The sequence below is a fragment of the Megalops cyprinoides genome, chromosome 1, assembly GCF_013368585.1.
Source record: "Megalops cyprinoides isolate fMegCyp1 chromosome 1, fMegCyp1.pri, whole genome shotgun sequence".
Lineage (NCBI taxonomy): Eukaryota > Metazoa > Chordata > Actinopteri > Elopiformes > Megalopidae > Megalops > Megalops cyprinoides.
Window position 1 is genome coordinate 38,959,090 of NC_050583.1, and position 12,638 is coordinate 38,971,727.

The window sequence follows — 12,638 nt, forward strand, 5'->3', positions numbered from 1 at the left end:
AGCGGAAGCGTCATTGCAAGTTTCCTGTTGTGGTCCCGGAAGCAGCTGGGAATGTGATGCGGTGATCAGGTGAGTTTCGAAATCTTAAACAGTAACGTTATATCCAAATAACAACAAGCAACACTAGTAGCCTGGTTTGCTTACTGATAATACAAGTCACACGATTGCTCAAGCGATTTAGCTCTAGAAATTAGCTAGCTAGCCGGACAAGTTGTCATAAAAAACGGCTCATACCTAGTAAAACTTGATCGAAGGGAGGCACAGACTTCTGTCTAGTCTGTAGCTCGTCTATTTAGCTATGTAGCTAGCTAACTATCTGAAAATTTGGGAGAGCTACAGCCAGTATGGCTAGACTAGTTAGCCAACGGTAGTAATAGTACAATAGTCTGCTTTTTGTTATTTTGTGTTAACAATCAGTTTGTTGTTTGGTGGCTGTGAGGTAGCTACATTGTAAGCTAACTACTTACGTTATGCTCGAACATCCAGGTTGTGGAACAAAATAAACTCGCATTTGATTAGCTATCTAATACTGGCTACAAAAATCATGGATGTGCAGTACCAAATCAGATTTTAAATGTACTTGATGAACGAATAACGCTCCCGCGGATTGAATACATCGAGGAAAGAATGCAACCTGCATTTCATTGGGTGCCAAACAGGTTTGTGTTGTTTATGTGGCCATAAAATATGCTTTCAGTTTTTGTCGTAAACGCTCACGAAACTGCTGTGGAGAGAGTATTTTCGTTCAATTATACACCTTTCCATACGACTGTGTTTTCCTCAACCCTTAACAAAAGTGAAATTCTAAACGGTTGATTTTAATATAATGTTAATATTGGAGATGACCACGTTAAGTTTTGTTTTTGTGGGAAATCGATGTCATCATATTGGCAGAGGTTTGATAAAAAGTTCAAAGAGGTCGTTTCCTCACACATGCCATGTTTGCTTGTCCGTCCAACCTGGGGTTTCTGAAGGTCGCCACTGTACTTTTTCGCGGACGTGAGTTCAGAGCAGGCATCATACCCATCCACAGACTGATATTTTATCAGTTTGGATTGATAGTGGAGGTAAATAATTAGATGATGGCATTAGCATGATATGAAGATAAGTGGAGCTGCGCTGCCACTTCTCTATAGTCATGCCTGTGAAGAAACAGATCATAGCCCTCGAGCTCCAGAAAATGCTCTGGGAGTTGAAAGTTATAGTGTAAGGAGGATTTTAGTGCATTCGTTCAAACCTCCACATGCCCTCCTCAACTCTCTGTTCCTGTTTGGGCCAGGTCGGGCCCCTTGTCTCTGTAGGAATGCCGAGTGGGGTGGAGTATGGCGAGTTCGGGGGCAGCCTCCCGGCCATCGCCTCCCTCAATGCCTCCTACTCACAGACCTCGCAGTCCCTGCCCTCCCCGTACTATTCGCCATACGCGCCCGGGGAGCGCAGGGCCATCTCTGATGTACGCCGCACCTTCTGCCTCTTCGTGACCTTTGACCTGCTCTTCATCTCCCTGCTGTGGATTATCGAGCTTAACGTGAGTTCACCCCCCCCCCACAACCCCATCCCAAATGCCTTTCTGTGTCCCCTGTTACCACCCCCCCCCCCCCCCCCCAACCACCTTAAAGCTTTATATCTGTGCCTCTGTGTAGCTGTCTCTGTTTTGTGTTGTAAGGTTTTTATGGGAGACCACAGTTTCTGTTTCCTTTTTCTGAGATCTCCATTTTACTGAGTGTGACTGTGGGAAGTTTTTCGTTCCACAGCTGTTATGTACAGGGGGTGAAGTATGCCTGTTCTGTGTGCTCTGCAGTGTGCTCTGTGGTTATTTGTCACTTGAGCGCCCACCCCGCTGCGGGGCTACTAGTTTGGCCTCGTTTTGAGCTATGTCAAAGTAGTCAGCAGTCAGATGTTTAAGTATTGAGGAAGTTTGTGGCCCAGAGAATTTTCCTGGGGGAAGTGCGTCTTGTCCTCCACTTCTCCCTGTTCCCTCTGCCTCTGTCCATTCCTCTGCTTGATCCTGCTGGGCCATTGAGCTGGGCTCGTCTCTGCTCCTCAGTCCTCATGAGTCTTTCTTTTATCTCTCCCTTCAGATCACATCGACTATCAGGGAGAATCTGGAGAAGGAGGTCATGCACTACAACTTCCAGTCATCCTTCTTTGACATCTTTGTGAGTGTGAGAGTTGAGTGTTGTGCATGCAGGTCATGTTGAAGTGCTGAAGAGGAAGGGGAACAAAAATCAATTGCAGACGGTTCCTGCAGGAGCACAAACCCAACATGTGATTCTTTTCATGTAGTCTTCGGCAGAATGACCCACAGTAACGCTTCCAAATATAGATCTGTTGTGTCAAGCAAGACTTTTCTGTAGCGTGAAACCAAAAGCAACAGAAGTGTGACAAACTTCTCTAGTTTGCAATGCAAAAAAAGGGTATTGTGATAACAGCAAAAAAAAAATCCAGAAGCAATTGGAGAGTGCAACAGCTGTGCACTCAACAATGTGGATCAAACACAAAATATGGTAAAAGAATCTAGTAGGAAGAATGTCAAAGGCATGGGTGGAGCACAGACAACAATTGTACATATGTAACATTAAATCTCAATATTTATAGCTGTTGAAAACGAAAAGGAATGTACTCTGAAATGATGTGTTCTGTCTCAGCTCCTGGCACTATTCCGCTTCTTATGTCTTCAGCTGGGCTACGCCGCTTTCCGCCTGAGGCACTGGTGGGTCATCGCGGTAAGAACTCATGAAGGCTTATGCCCCCCACAGATCTACACACAGAAAGTTCACACCTTCACATTTTGGCTTCTCACCCCTGATGCTGGTATTAGCTCTTTGTTTCTCTCATTTTCAGATCACCACTCTGGTGACCAGTGCCTTCCTCATTGCCAAAGTGATCATCTCCAATGTGAGTGAGCTGCTGTAGGATCACTGCCTTACTACCATGCCATCTACTCTTCAGTATCCGTTCTGTTGTTCTGCCTCTGCCTCTTGTGCACTTCACTGGCACTGGAGCTGATACAGTTCTTACCACCCTGCCACACTGTGTTTATAAATAATAGTATAGTGAGTAGTTAACATTATCAGCATGCTATCAAGTCGGCTGTTCTGTGAACTGTCTGTCAACTTCCTTTTATCTCATTAATCACACCAGCTCATGTACACTACCTGAGACACACACTCACACGCAGAGCTATGCCAAATGCACTATCTTCGTCCCACCACAGTTGCTGTTCCAGAATGCCTTTGGATACGTGTTGCCCATTACCTCCTTTGTGGTGGCTTGGCTGGAGACCTGGTTCCTGGACTTCAAAGTGCTAACCCAGGAGGCTCAGGATGAGAGGGGTGAGGACGGCTGGAATGGGTGTTGGGAGGAAAGGGAAGCTTATGTGAATGAAAGGATGGCACAGTGAAATGGTTGTAGAGTGAGGTAGGAGATCTAGAAGCTTAGGAAGGAGGAGTTGGGGGAGAAGCTGAGTTTTGGAAAACGGAGAATAGAGGCAGGACCGGAGGATGAGGGGAGAAGGCTGAGGGACAGTGAAGAGGAGCAGGGTGCCACGGGGAGGGAACAAACCGCTTCAAATCAAATGCTCACCAGCGCACTTGTCCCCCAGCATACCTGGCCACCCTGAATGCTGCGTGCGAACGTGGGCCCATGCTGTACCCTCGTGCCGTGTCCGATGGGCAGTTCTACTCCCCACCTGAGTCCATGGCAGGTACTGTCCTCACACACACACACGTGGTCCCGTTTGTCATCATCTTCCACTCTGTGTCCTGTTAGGGCTGGACAATATAGCCGTCGCAGTATATCAAATAGCTATTTGTAGCACAATAACAGCTATCCCCGGCATGTGGTGTTAGGTTTCTTCCTGTATATTTTTCTCTTTAGTCATACCTGACGGGGGAGCACACCTCCAAAGTTCAGTGAAATGCTTCCGGGGCAGAAAAATAACACTTCTATCTGTATGTTGGTTAACTTACCTATTAGCTGTGAAAAACACATAGCATATGTTTCCACTCTTTATCTTTGTAGCCATGTGTTTCTATCCACCACATAGAAGCAGCATAGTGTTGTTGCTGTGATATCAACACTGAATAGATACGAGTGGCGTTTTTTCCCCCGGAAGCATTTCACATGGCCTTTGAAAACTGGAGTTGTGCTCCCGCATCAGGTATCACTAAAAGGAAAAAAATACGGGAAGAAACCTAATCCCCACATACTGAGGGTGGCTGTTATTGCGCTAAAAACAGTTATTCGATCTATCATGATGGCTGTATCGCCCAGCCCTATGTCCTATACTGTAGTTCATAGTGGCAAATTATTATTGCCTATATATGTATTTGGTGTATTTTGAAATTTGCTCATTTTTCTTTGTCTGCAACTTCTGACATATTTTGCACTGTATCTTGCCCTGGAGAAAGACATCTTCCACAGAATTAATTATGACAGTGCTGCTTGCTGTGCCACAGTCTTTTCATTCATTTGTGAATGGCACATGACCTGTGTTGGTGACAGGGTCTGACGAGGAGCTGGACGAAGAGGGGCTGGGACGCCGAGCGACCACCGCTCAGGTGAGACCAGGAGATTGGAGCCCGAGAGCCTGGGCTCTGTGCCAAAAGGGGGTGCGGGCAAACGGGGCTTCGCCCGTTACCTCATCCAGTCAGATGCTTAAGACTGCTCAAGAGATGAATGGGGTGTTTGTGCTTGCATTTTCTCTCTTACAACAATCCTCTTGTGAATTCTATCAACAGCGCTGCATAACAACGGAAAACATGAACATCGTGTACTCTTTGGTGCTCTGTATGTTTGTTTGTAAGCTCAATTTAAGTAGTGCAGACTTGTATACATTGAAAACATTGAAAAGTCATATTAGCATTGTTATAGTTGATTAGGGATATTTTTTTTTCCTTGTTTTGGCACAAAATCCCGGGTACCATTTTTCAGTTTGTTTCTCTGACGGACTGATCACGTTAATTTCCCAGCCGCCCATTGAAGGCGACATTGTGTCTGGCAGCTTTTTTTTTTGCTCACGCTGTCAGCCTTTGAAATCAAACGGATCCAGAGTGAGTGGTTGATGAGAGCAGGGGAGAGCGGTGACCCCTCCCCCCTCCTTTGCCTCTTCAGGAGAAGGAATTTGTGCGACAGGGCCGGGAAGCCATGGCTGTGGTGGAGCAGATACTGGCTCAGGAGGAGAACTGGAAGCTTGAAAAGAACAATGTGAGTATGGTGTGCACGGACCGTCTGGCGTTGCTTTTATCCCGGTAATGCTGTGATCGCGAGAGATCTGAACATGCTTAATAATTTATGCTCAGAAATGTTTGCAATGGCCCTCTTTCCATTGACATGCTTTTCCACGGCTTTTCTGGTCCTGATCAGGAGCTGGGAGATTCTGTGTACACCCTGGAGATCCCCTTCCATGGCAAGACCTTCATACTCAAGGTACGCTGCCGCATTGCATCATTGGAGGTGGAGTTCTTTTCTATTCTCACTGCACTTGTTTGCTAATAAGAGCTCACCACACTCCAGAATTGTGCCACATCATCCTAGTGAACGGTAAGTGTTAAGTGTTCAGACTGACATGTGTCTCTGTCTCTCTCAGGCCTTCATGCAGTGCCCTGCTGAGCTGGTGTACCAGGAGGTCATTCTGCAGCCCGAGAAGATGGTCCAGTGGAACAGAACCGTCTCCGCCTGCCAGGTGCCTTTGGGGCCCTTCCAGTTCCCACTCCTCCTCTGCCGCGTCACAGCGGGCATCTGCAGTGCAGGCTGGTGCCTGTGGCTCCCAAGGCCAAAGGCTCAGAAATCTGGAAACACGTGATGCTTGATGGCCAATCCTGAGCAGTTATACCCCTCTGAAGGGGCCAAATTGCATGCGTTTTTTGTAGCGAAGGGCGAGAGCAGTCACACCACCTGGCCTCAAACCCAGGTCTACGGGGTACCAAACATGCGACTTTGTCCACGACGCCAAAGAGCCAGGCTCATTGGTATGGCAGTCAGAGCACACACTCAACCGTAGTGATAGCACTCTGTCACTCTGCCCTCCCCTTCGGGAAGCGCATATTCAACCATAGTGACGGCACTCCGTCACACCAGCAAAATAGTGTTATCAGACAGAGACAAGGTTTCATCAAGAGCATTTTCTGCAGAAGTTGTTGCTATAATTGGTACTTTAAGCACACAGCTCTGCATGTGTTAGTCATTTAAACAAAATCGAGCCTTTACAGCTCGTAGGTCAGAGCATGCATCAGCTTCGGTGGAGGGAAGCCACTTGATGTGCGTGTGCACTATCTCGGACAGAGCACCAGTCAATTGAAAGTCCATTACCTTAATCTATATCTGTACTGCTGTGCACCAGTGCAGAATGGGTCTTTAGTGTAGTTGTACCCATAGAGCCACTGAACCAGGCGCTACTAGTCTAAAAGCAGGACTGAACATATATTGAGCCTTTCATACAGCATTAATCTGTTGATATGTTATCTGATGCATTTGAATCTCTCTCGCCCTCAGATCCTGCAACGTGTGGATGACAACACGCTGGTGTCGTATGACGTCTCGGCTGGAGCAGCGGGGGGTGTGGTTTCACCTAGGTAATGCTTGTCCCGGTACCACTAGCCACATTCAGATATAGACCGACAGTATTATGTGTTTAAAATGGTGAATTTAGCTTTGCACAGAATTTCGTTACACCATTACGTGACCCTGGATCTATTCCAGCAGCCTCAGAGGTCAGCTCCTGCTCACGCATCGGCCTGCCAGCTTTGATAAGGCATGACACAGTAGCGTTTTGCATGTGTGAGTTTTGTGTGTGTATTGTTTGTGTGTTTTTTTTTTTATTGTTCTTGTGGAAGCTAGCAAAACATGCAGGCTGAAAGAGAACCTACAGCTCTGGCTCTTTTGAAACTTCTGATGGATGTCTGGCCTTTATTACTGCAGCAATTCTCAAATATTTGGCAGCACTGTCACATGTAATTAGTATTCCAGTGTAGTTTGACAATACATTTTAAGTATATAAATGCTAGATAGTTATCTGCCTCAGTACTTTAAGGAATGATTTTCCCCCAGCTATGTGAGAAGGCACACACCACCTTTGCTGCTCTGCTAACTTCTGGCAGGCACATTGAGATCAGTGTGTCTTACTTTATGGTCTCACCATAAACACATCTGCTTATACTCACTTTTGGTTGAGTGGAGCATCATGTCAAAAAGTGAGCCAACAGAGACTGGTCCTGGCCTTGGTTGAGGTGTGTATGTCGGTAGTATAAACATGGCAGAACCCCTTGAGGTGGAGCTGAATCTGTGCTGGTAGACACACCCTGTCACACACAGCATCAGTCAGGTGTGATCGTAATGACAGTGCTGCAGTGCGGTGAGAGCACACGTAGAAATGCCTCTCTCTCACACTTTCAGGGACTTTGTGAACGTGCGGCGGGTGGAGCGAAGACGGGACTACTATGTCTCGGCGGGGATGGCCACTGTCCATGATGCCAAGCCACCACACAGCCGCTACATCAGGTCTGTGGCACTCTCACCAATGAGAATTCTGTTAGCTAGTTAGAAAACCTAACAGACTAACAAGACTATGTTGGGTGATTCAACACTTAATTTAAAACTAAAATCTGTAACTGAGACACTGACCTGTGAATTGTTATGGACAATGTCCACTATGCTAAATAATTAGCATACATCACTGGTTTCAGCCAGCATATATAGTGGGAATCAGATTTGCTATCTGGTCCATACATGTCCAAATGCAAAACATTTTTGGTGTCAAAATACACAAATATTAATTAGTTACCCCGCTTGTGCTTTTCACCTTGAAAAATAAACCTTTTTAACCAGGTGAGATTTATTTTATCTTTTGATTCAAAATGCATGATAAATCATGGTTAGAAGAAAAATAATGAAGGATTTGTAATAGCTACATTAAAGGTAAAGTGAGATCAGTTTTAAACTAGGTTTAACATTTGTTGCAACCTTATTTGTGTGTAATCCATTGTTTAACCCAGTTCAGCAGTTAAATTCCTCAACATCTGACTGGGCCCACCACAGACGTCTCTCATGCTGCAGTAGCTTATTTCTGTATGTATCTTAAGATCTTGCACATAACTGAATGCAAGATGACATGATGGCTGTACTATAGTTTGCCACAATACAGACGTCATTTCATGAGGATGCAATGCAAGTAGACTTTCTACATTCTAGTTCTTATGTAAAGTTTGTCTGATTTCTGTTCCAATTCTTCCAGGGGAGAGAACGGTCCAGGAGGGTTCGTGGTCCTCAAGTCCAACAGTAATCCATCTGTGTGCACCTTTATCTGGGTCCTCAACACGGACCTCAAGGTAGAATCTGTGTGTCTGCTGACTACTGGATCAGACGTCTTTCTGCTCCTTTGTGTGCATGTGCCTGAGTGGGATTGTGTGGTTTGTGAATGCTCTGAGCATGAGAGGGTTTGTAAATTGGCTTTTGAGCACACTGAATTTCCGCAACACATTGTACATTCTTCTACAGTATTTTGTGCTGCAAGTGTCTGTTCAGTGGCCTGCCCTCTGTAGGGTCTCTAAAATGTAATATTCATTGTGTGCGCTGTTCTTGCTTCCCCGGTTTCAGGGCCGACTGCCCCGCTACCTCATCCACCAGAGCCTGGCAGCCACCATGTTTGAGTTCATGTCCCACTTGCGCCAGCGGATCAGCGACTTGCGTTCGACTCTGCGGTAGAGCACACCTGTTTACGCTACTCGCAGCGAACAGCTTGCTCCCAGGATGGAAGGCAAACTACGCTGCCCGGACCTTTGGAACGGTTGACCATGCCTTGAAAGTGCTGGGGCTGGAGGAATCCGAATGAACTGAAACTCAGCCCCCTACCAGAATATGACGCTGGCTGTTTGTCCATCTGTCTGTCTGCGTGTTTTCATCACTGAGATCTTGACGGAGAGGAAATCCATTGAATGGACTCTGAGAAGGAAAAGGATCACTTTTCCCTCACACACAAACACACACACTTCCCACAGATGGTCTCATCTGTTGTTTATGTATGACTCTTGTGCTGGAAAGATATTTTTCCCCCCCTTCCAAGATGAAGTCATTGTCATGTAGAAGGATAACAGGTCTGAATATGACCTGACCTGGACTGAGTAGCAGTTATGAACTGAACTAAGGGGGACTACCCCCGACTGACCTGTAGCCGATCGTTTCATGTACCCTGTGATAGAGCGAAAGCATCAGAGCCTTCACCAGCAGCACACGTTTTAACCCTGCATGTTGGTGAGCGATCAGCTGCCGTTTCTTGTCTTAACACGCTCTGTCTGTGCACCTGGCTGCCTGTCTCCATCACTGATCGACACTATGCATGTACAGATGCTCAGCAGACTCCACTGATATCATCACATCCCCCTGCTTGCTGTGATTCGGGCCACAATGACGGCTAGGCTCCGTCCTCGGGCCACCAGGAAGAAATGAGGTCACAGTAGAAGTCACAGGTGGGATGGAGCCTTAATCTGTGAACAAGCATCAGGAAATCATTTCTGGTTGCATTATTTTTTTTCCACTAATATTTTTTTTTTAACAAAATGAAGGCTTTGCCAAAATCATGTTTATTATTGTAGCTGAATAAGGTTTTTTGTACTTGTACTTGATGTATTGTATTATGATTTGAATCACTTTATTATTATGTTGAATCACTTTCAGTAATGCACATAACTCACTTGAGGTTACAGAGATCAGGCATGTTTTGTTTTAGATTGAAATATTGCAGGCTTTTTTTTTTAATCCGAGGCGACCCCGTCAGGTTTTACAGGGCCCAAATCAAACATAATAAAATTCAGTCTATTGATTACTATTTCATGTGGCTGTCATTTATCAGGTGTATCAGGTTGTAAGCTGTCCCATCATCATACTATCCAGGGGAAACATTGTGATATATGACATCATACAGTCATTACTGGCTGTAGGTGGGGTGGGTGGTGTAATTAGGAACTCTCCAGTTGGGTGACAACTTTCACTACTTTTAATCACTAATTCATTCTAGTGCTTTGTGATTTAGTATGTTTTAATTGTTACATTGTTTACATTGAAGCCAGGCTGACCTGTATAACTATATAAACTAAAATGACTAAAAATTTGAGTAAAATAAAAAAATGAAATTATTTATTAATAAGCTTCTTTTGAAAGTTTTTTTTTTAATAACCTGAAAATAACTAAAGCACTGATTCAAACCACTCATTTGTTTTTTGTATTCCTATCTTTGGATGAAACTTGGTTCCTGTAAAGTTGACAGGTAACTGTATTGGCATTAATCTTCCATTAGCTTTGAAGTTGCCAAATGAACATACTTTTTTCTGATTGTGCTTTCATGCCCTCTCAATCCAATCTTTCCATTCTTGATTGAATCGGAGTCACGTGCAAAACAGCCCGGCAGTGGCACTCTCCACACTCCCTCCCGCTGTTACAACAAAACCGCAAGCGATTACGGTGTAATCACACTGTGGGTCACATGTGGCAAAAAAACAGGGGCAATAGTATCTATGATGCTTAGCTGACTTCCCTCAGCCATTGGCTGCAGTGGTAGAAAATGTGTGCTGCTTTCAGCCTATTGAGAAACCAACATTACTTTCTTTTTAGAACACCTTATTGCGTATCAGAATTTATTATGAAAAAAGCATGTTTTGATGTCACAATTATAAAAATCCTGTAAATGACATCCAATATTACTGGCTTCCAGCCCAACCCTGGTGATATTTACAAGAATTCTGTGTTCTAGGGCAGTTTGAGACCCTCCAATCAGTCTTCTGTTCCTGTTAAAAACACTGCCTTTTGAAAGCATTCAGTAACTAGTTCCTTTAGTAGTTTATTTTTTTATCTGGATTTCCATAGAATTTCCATGTAAGTGCTTAATTTAATGTAAATAAGAATTTATATTCTTCCATGACATTTTCTTGATTTTAAAGGACAAAATTTAGTAGGCTGGAATGTTCAAGGATTTATACAGGCATGGAGTGGGCTGAGTACTAAATACTTGATCGCAAAACAATGTTATTCAATTGAATGTAACCAGAAAATGTCATTGTAGAAAAAGATAAATGCTGATTTTTTAAAAAAATATTGAAATGTAAATGTTCATAACAAAAAATGATGTCTTAACTGATTGTGAAGCACACTTTGCGATGAATCACTTCATAAAATTTATTTTTGCTGGATGGTCCTCTAAGGTGAAAATGTTGACATAAGAAAATTAGTTATGCTACGCAAATATGAGTGCTTCTCTGCTCAGACTTGTGATAGCTTGAAATCTGTTAATTCCATCTATGGTGTTCTTACAAGTCCCAGGGCTGCTTTCAACTGGCTAAATCATGCTGTTAAATTCAAATGACAGTGACTGCTACATTTTTTATGACTTCAGGTTGAGCTCTACAGGGAGTGCTGGCAGCAGGTAGAAGGATGGTGGTTGCAGGAAATGTCCTATTAGTATTGGTGAGGTTAAATATGCTTGACCACCTCTTTGATTACCTTGTGCAGTCCCCACCCTTTGTGATGGCACAACGCAGGCTGGCTGGCCCTGTGACTGTACGCCTCCTCCCACATGAGGATGGTCCACCAGCAAACCCTCAATAGCACCCTTGTTCCCTCAGGATTTCCTCCTAGCCACTTTTTGCCTTGGGCCCTCTCTCCATGACCTTGCTGTTACTGTGATACCATACTGTGATTAAAAAAAAATCTCTCTCCACACATTTCTTTCAGTACCTAAAGCCTAGGGGTGTCAGTTTCCATCATCTTGTGACTCCAAGCACAGACTGTCCATAAATTGTCTTTAAAGACTCATTCTCCCATTTTTTTTCCCTCCGTTTTTGTTTCTCATGCTGGTTTGCTTCTGTGCTGTCCTCCGGTGGACTGTGAATGCTCGTGCCCCAAATCTAGCCCGCCGATGTAATGCCTCCTCTGTCCTCCCCTTCCACTGAGTCAGTTTCAAGCCAGCAAAAAATACCTGGAGGGACATATAGCAGTGGAAAATATGTTACAAAAAGAGACTCAGATGACATTAGAAAAAGGCTCTCTGTTAGGCCAGTTTTGTTTTTTTTTCCACTTTGAATCTTTAGTTTGTGTCTTAGCAATTGCACCACTTATTGCTGTGTGAACTCCCCTCCCCTGCTCATATTCTAGTGGTTGCCGTTTGGAGTAAAAGACTGTTGTCTGTATTGGTGTGAGAGGCAGAATGAGAGGGGCTTCTTTGGCTGCAGGGGGTGGAGAGTTGTGCAGTTCACATGACAGCGCTGTGACTTACTGAACAAGCACACGCCTAGATGTGCGTTTAATTGTGTGCGTGTGTGTGTGTGTGGCAATGCGTGAGAGAGTTTGAGTGATAATCTCTCCTTTCATTGCCATCTGCACCAGAAAGAAAGAAGGAAGAAGTCTCTGAGTCACTCTTTCTAGGTCCTTCTCAGGTTGCTCGTCATCTGAACGTGAGGAGACATCGGCAAGGTCTGACTTGGAGACTGACACCCCATTCCACATCTTAACTTAGATCTGTCAAATCCAACAAGCCTCAGGGGAGCACACCGTATCACTGGCAGCAAACTGGACCAATTCGAGAAACTTCTTATTGAATCAAAGGGAGTGCATCTGTAACCTGGGACATTAGATTTTGGATTGCCACAAATCTT

General features: G+C 44.6%; 1 protein-coding gene across 2 annotated transcripts; it reads left to right on the top strand.

Moving 5' to 3' along the window:
- The first annotated feature begins 16 nt into the window (after nucleotides 1-16).
- On the top strand, nucleotides 17-9,820 carry LOC118792636 (stAR-related lipid transfer protein 3). 2 transcript variants are annotated; one of them, XM_036550531.1, is made up of 15 exons: nucleotides 17-69; nucleotides 1,280-1,525; nucleotides 2,079-2,156; nucleotides 2,646-2,723; nucleotides 2,842-2,895; nucleotides 3,215-3,332; nucleotides 3,602-3,703; nucleotides 4,504-4,559; nucleotides 5,113-5,205; nucleotides 5,365-5,427; nucleotides 5,588-5,683; nucleotides 6,493-6,572; nucleotides 7,393-7,497; nucleotides 8,231-8,324; nucleotides 8,593-9,820. In XM_036550531.1, the coding sequence occupies exons 2-15, from the start codon at nucleotides 1,304-1,306 to the stop codon at nucleotides 8,698-8,700; spliced, it is 1,347 nt and encodes a 448-aa protein (XP_036406424.1). In that variant the 5' UTR covers nucleotides 17-69; nucleotides 1,280-1,303; the 3' UTR covers nucleotides 8,701-9,820. The 2 variants fall into 2 exon arrangements, with proteins under 2 accessions (XP_036406424.1, XP_036406431.1); XM_036550538.1 differs by lacking the exon at nucleotides 17-69 and adding an exon at nucleotides 116-659.
- The last annotated feature ends 2,818 nt before the right edge of the window (nucleotides 9,821-12,638 follow it).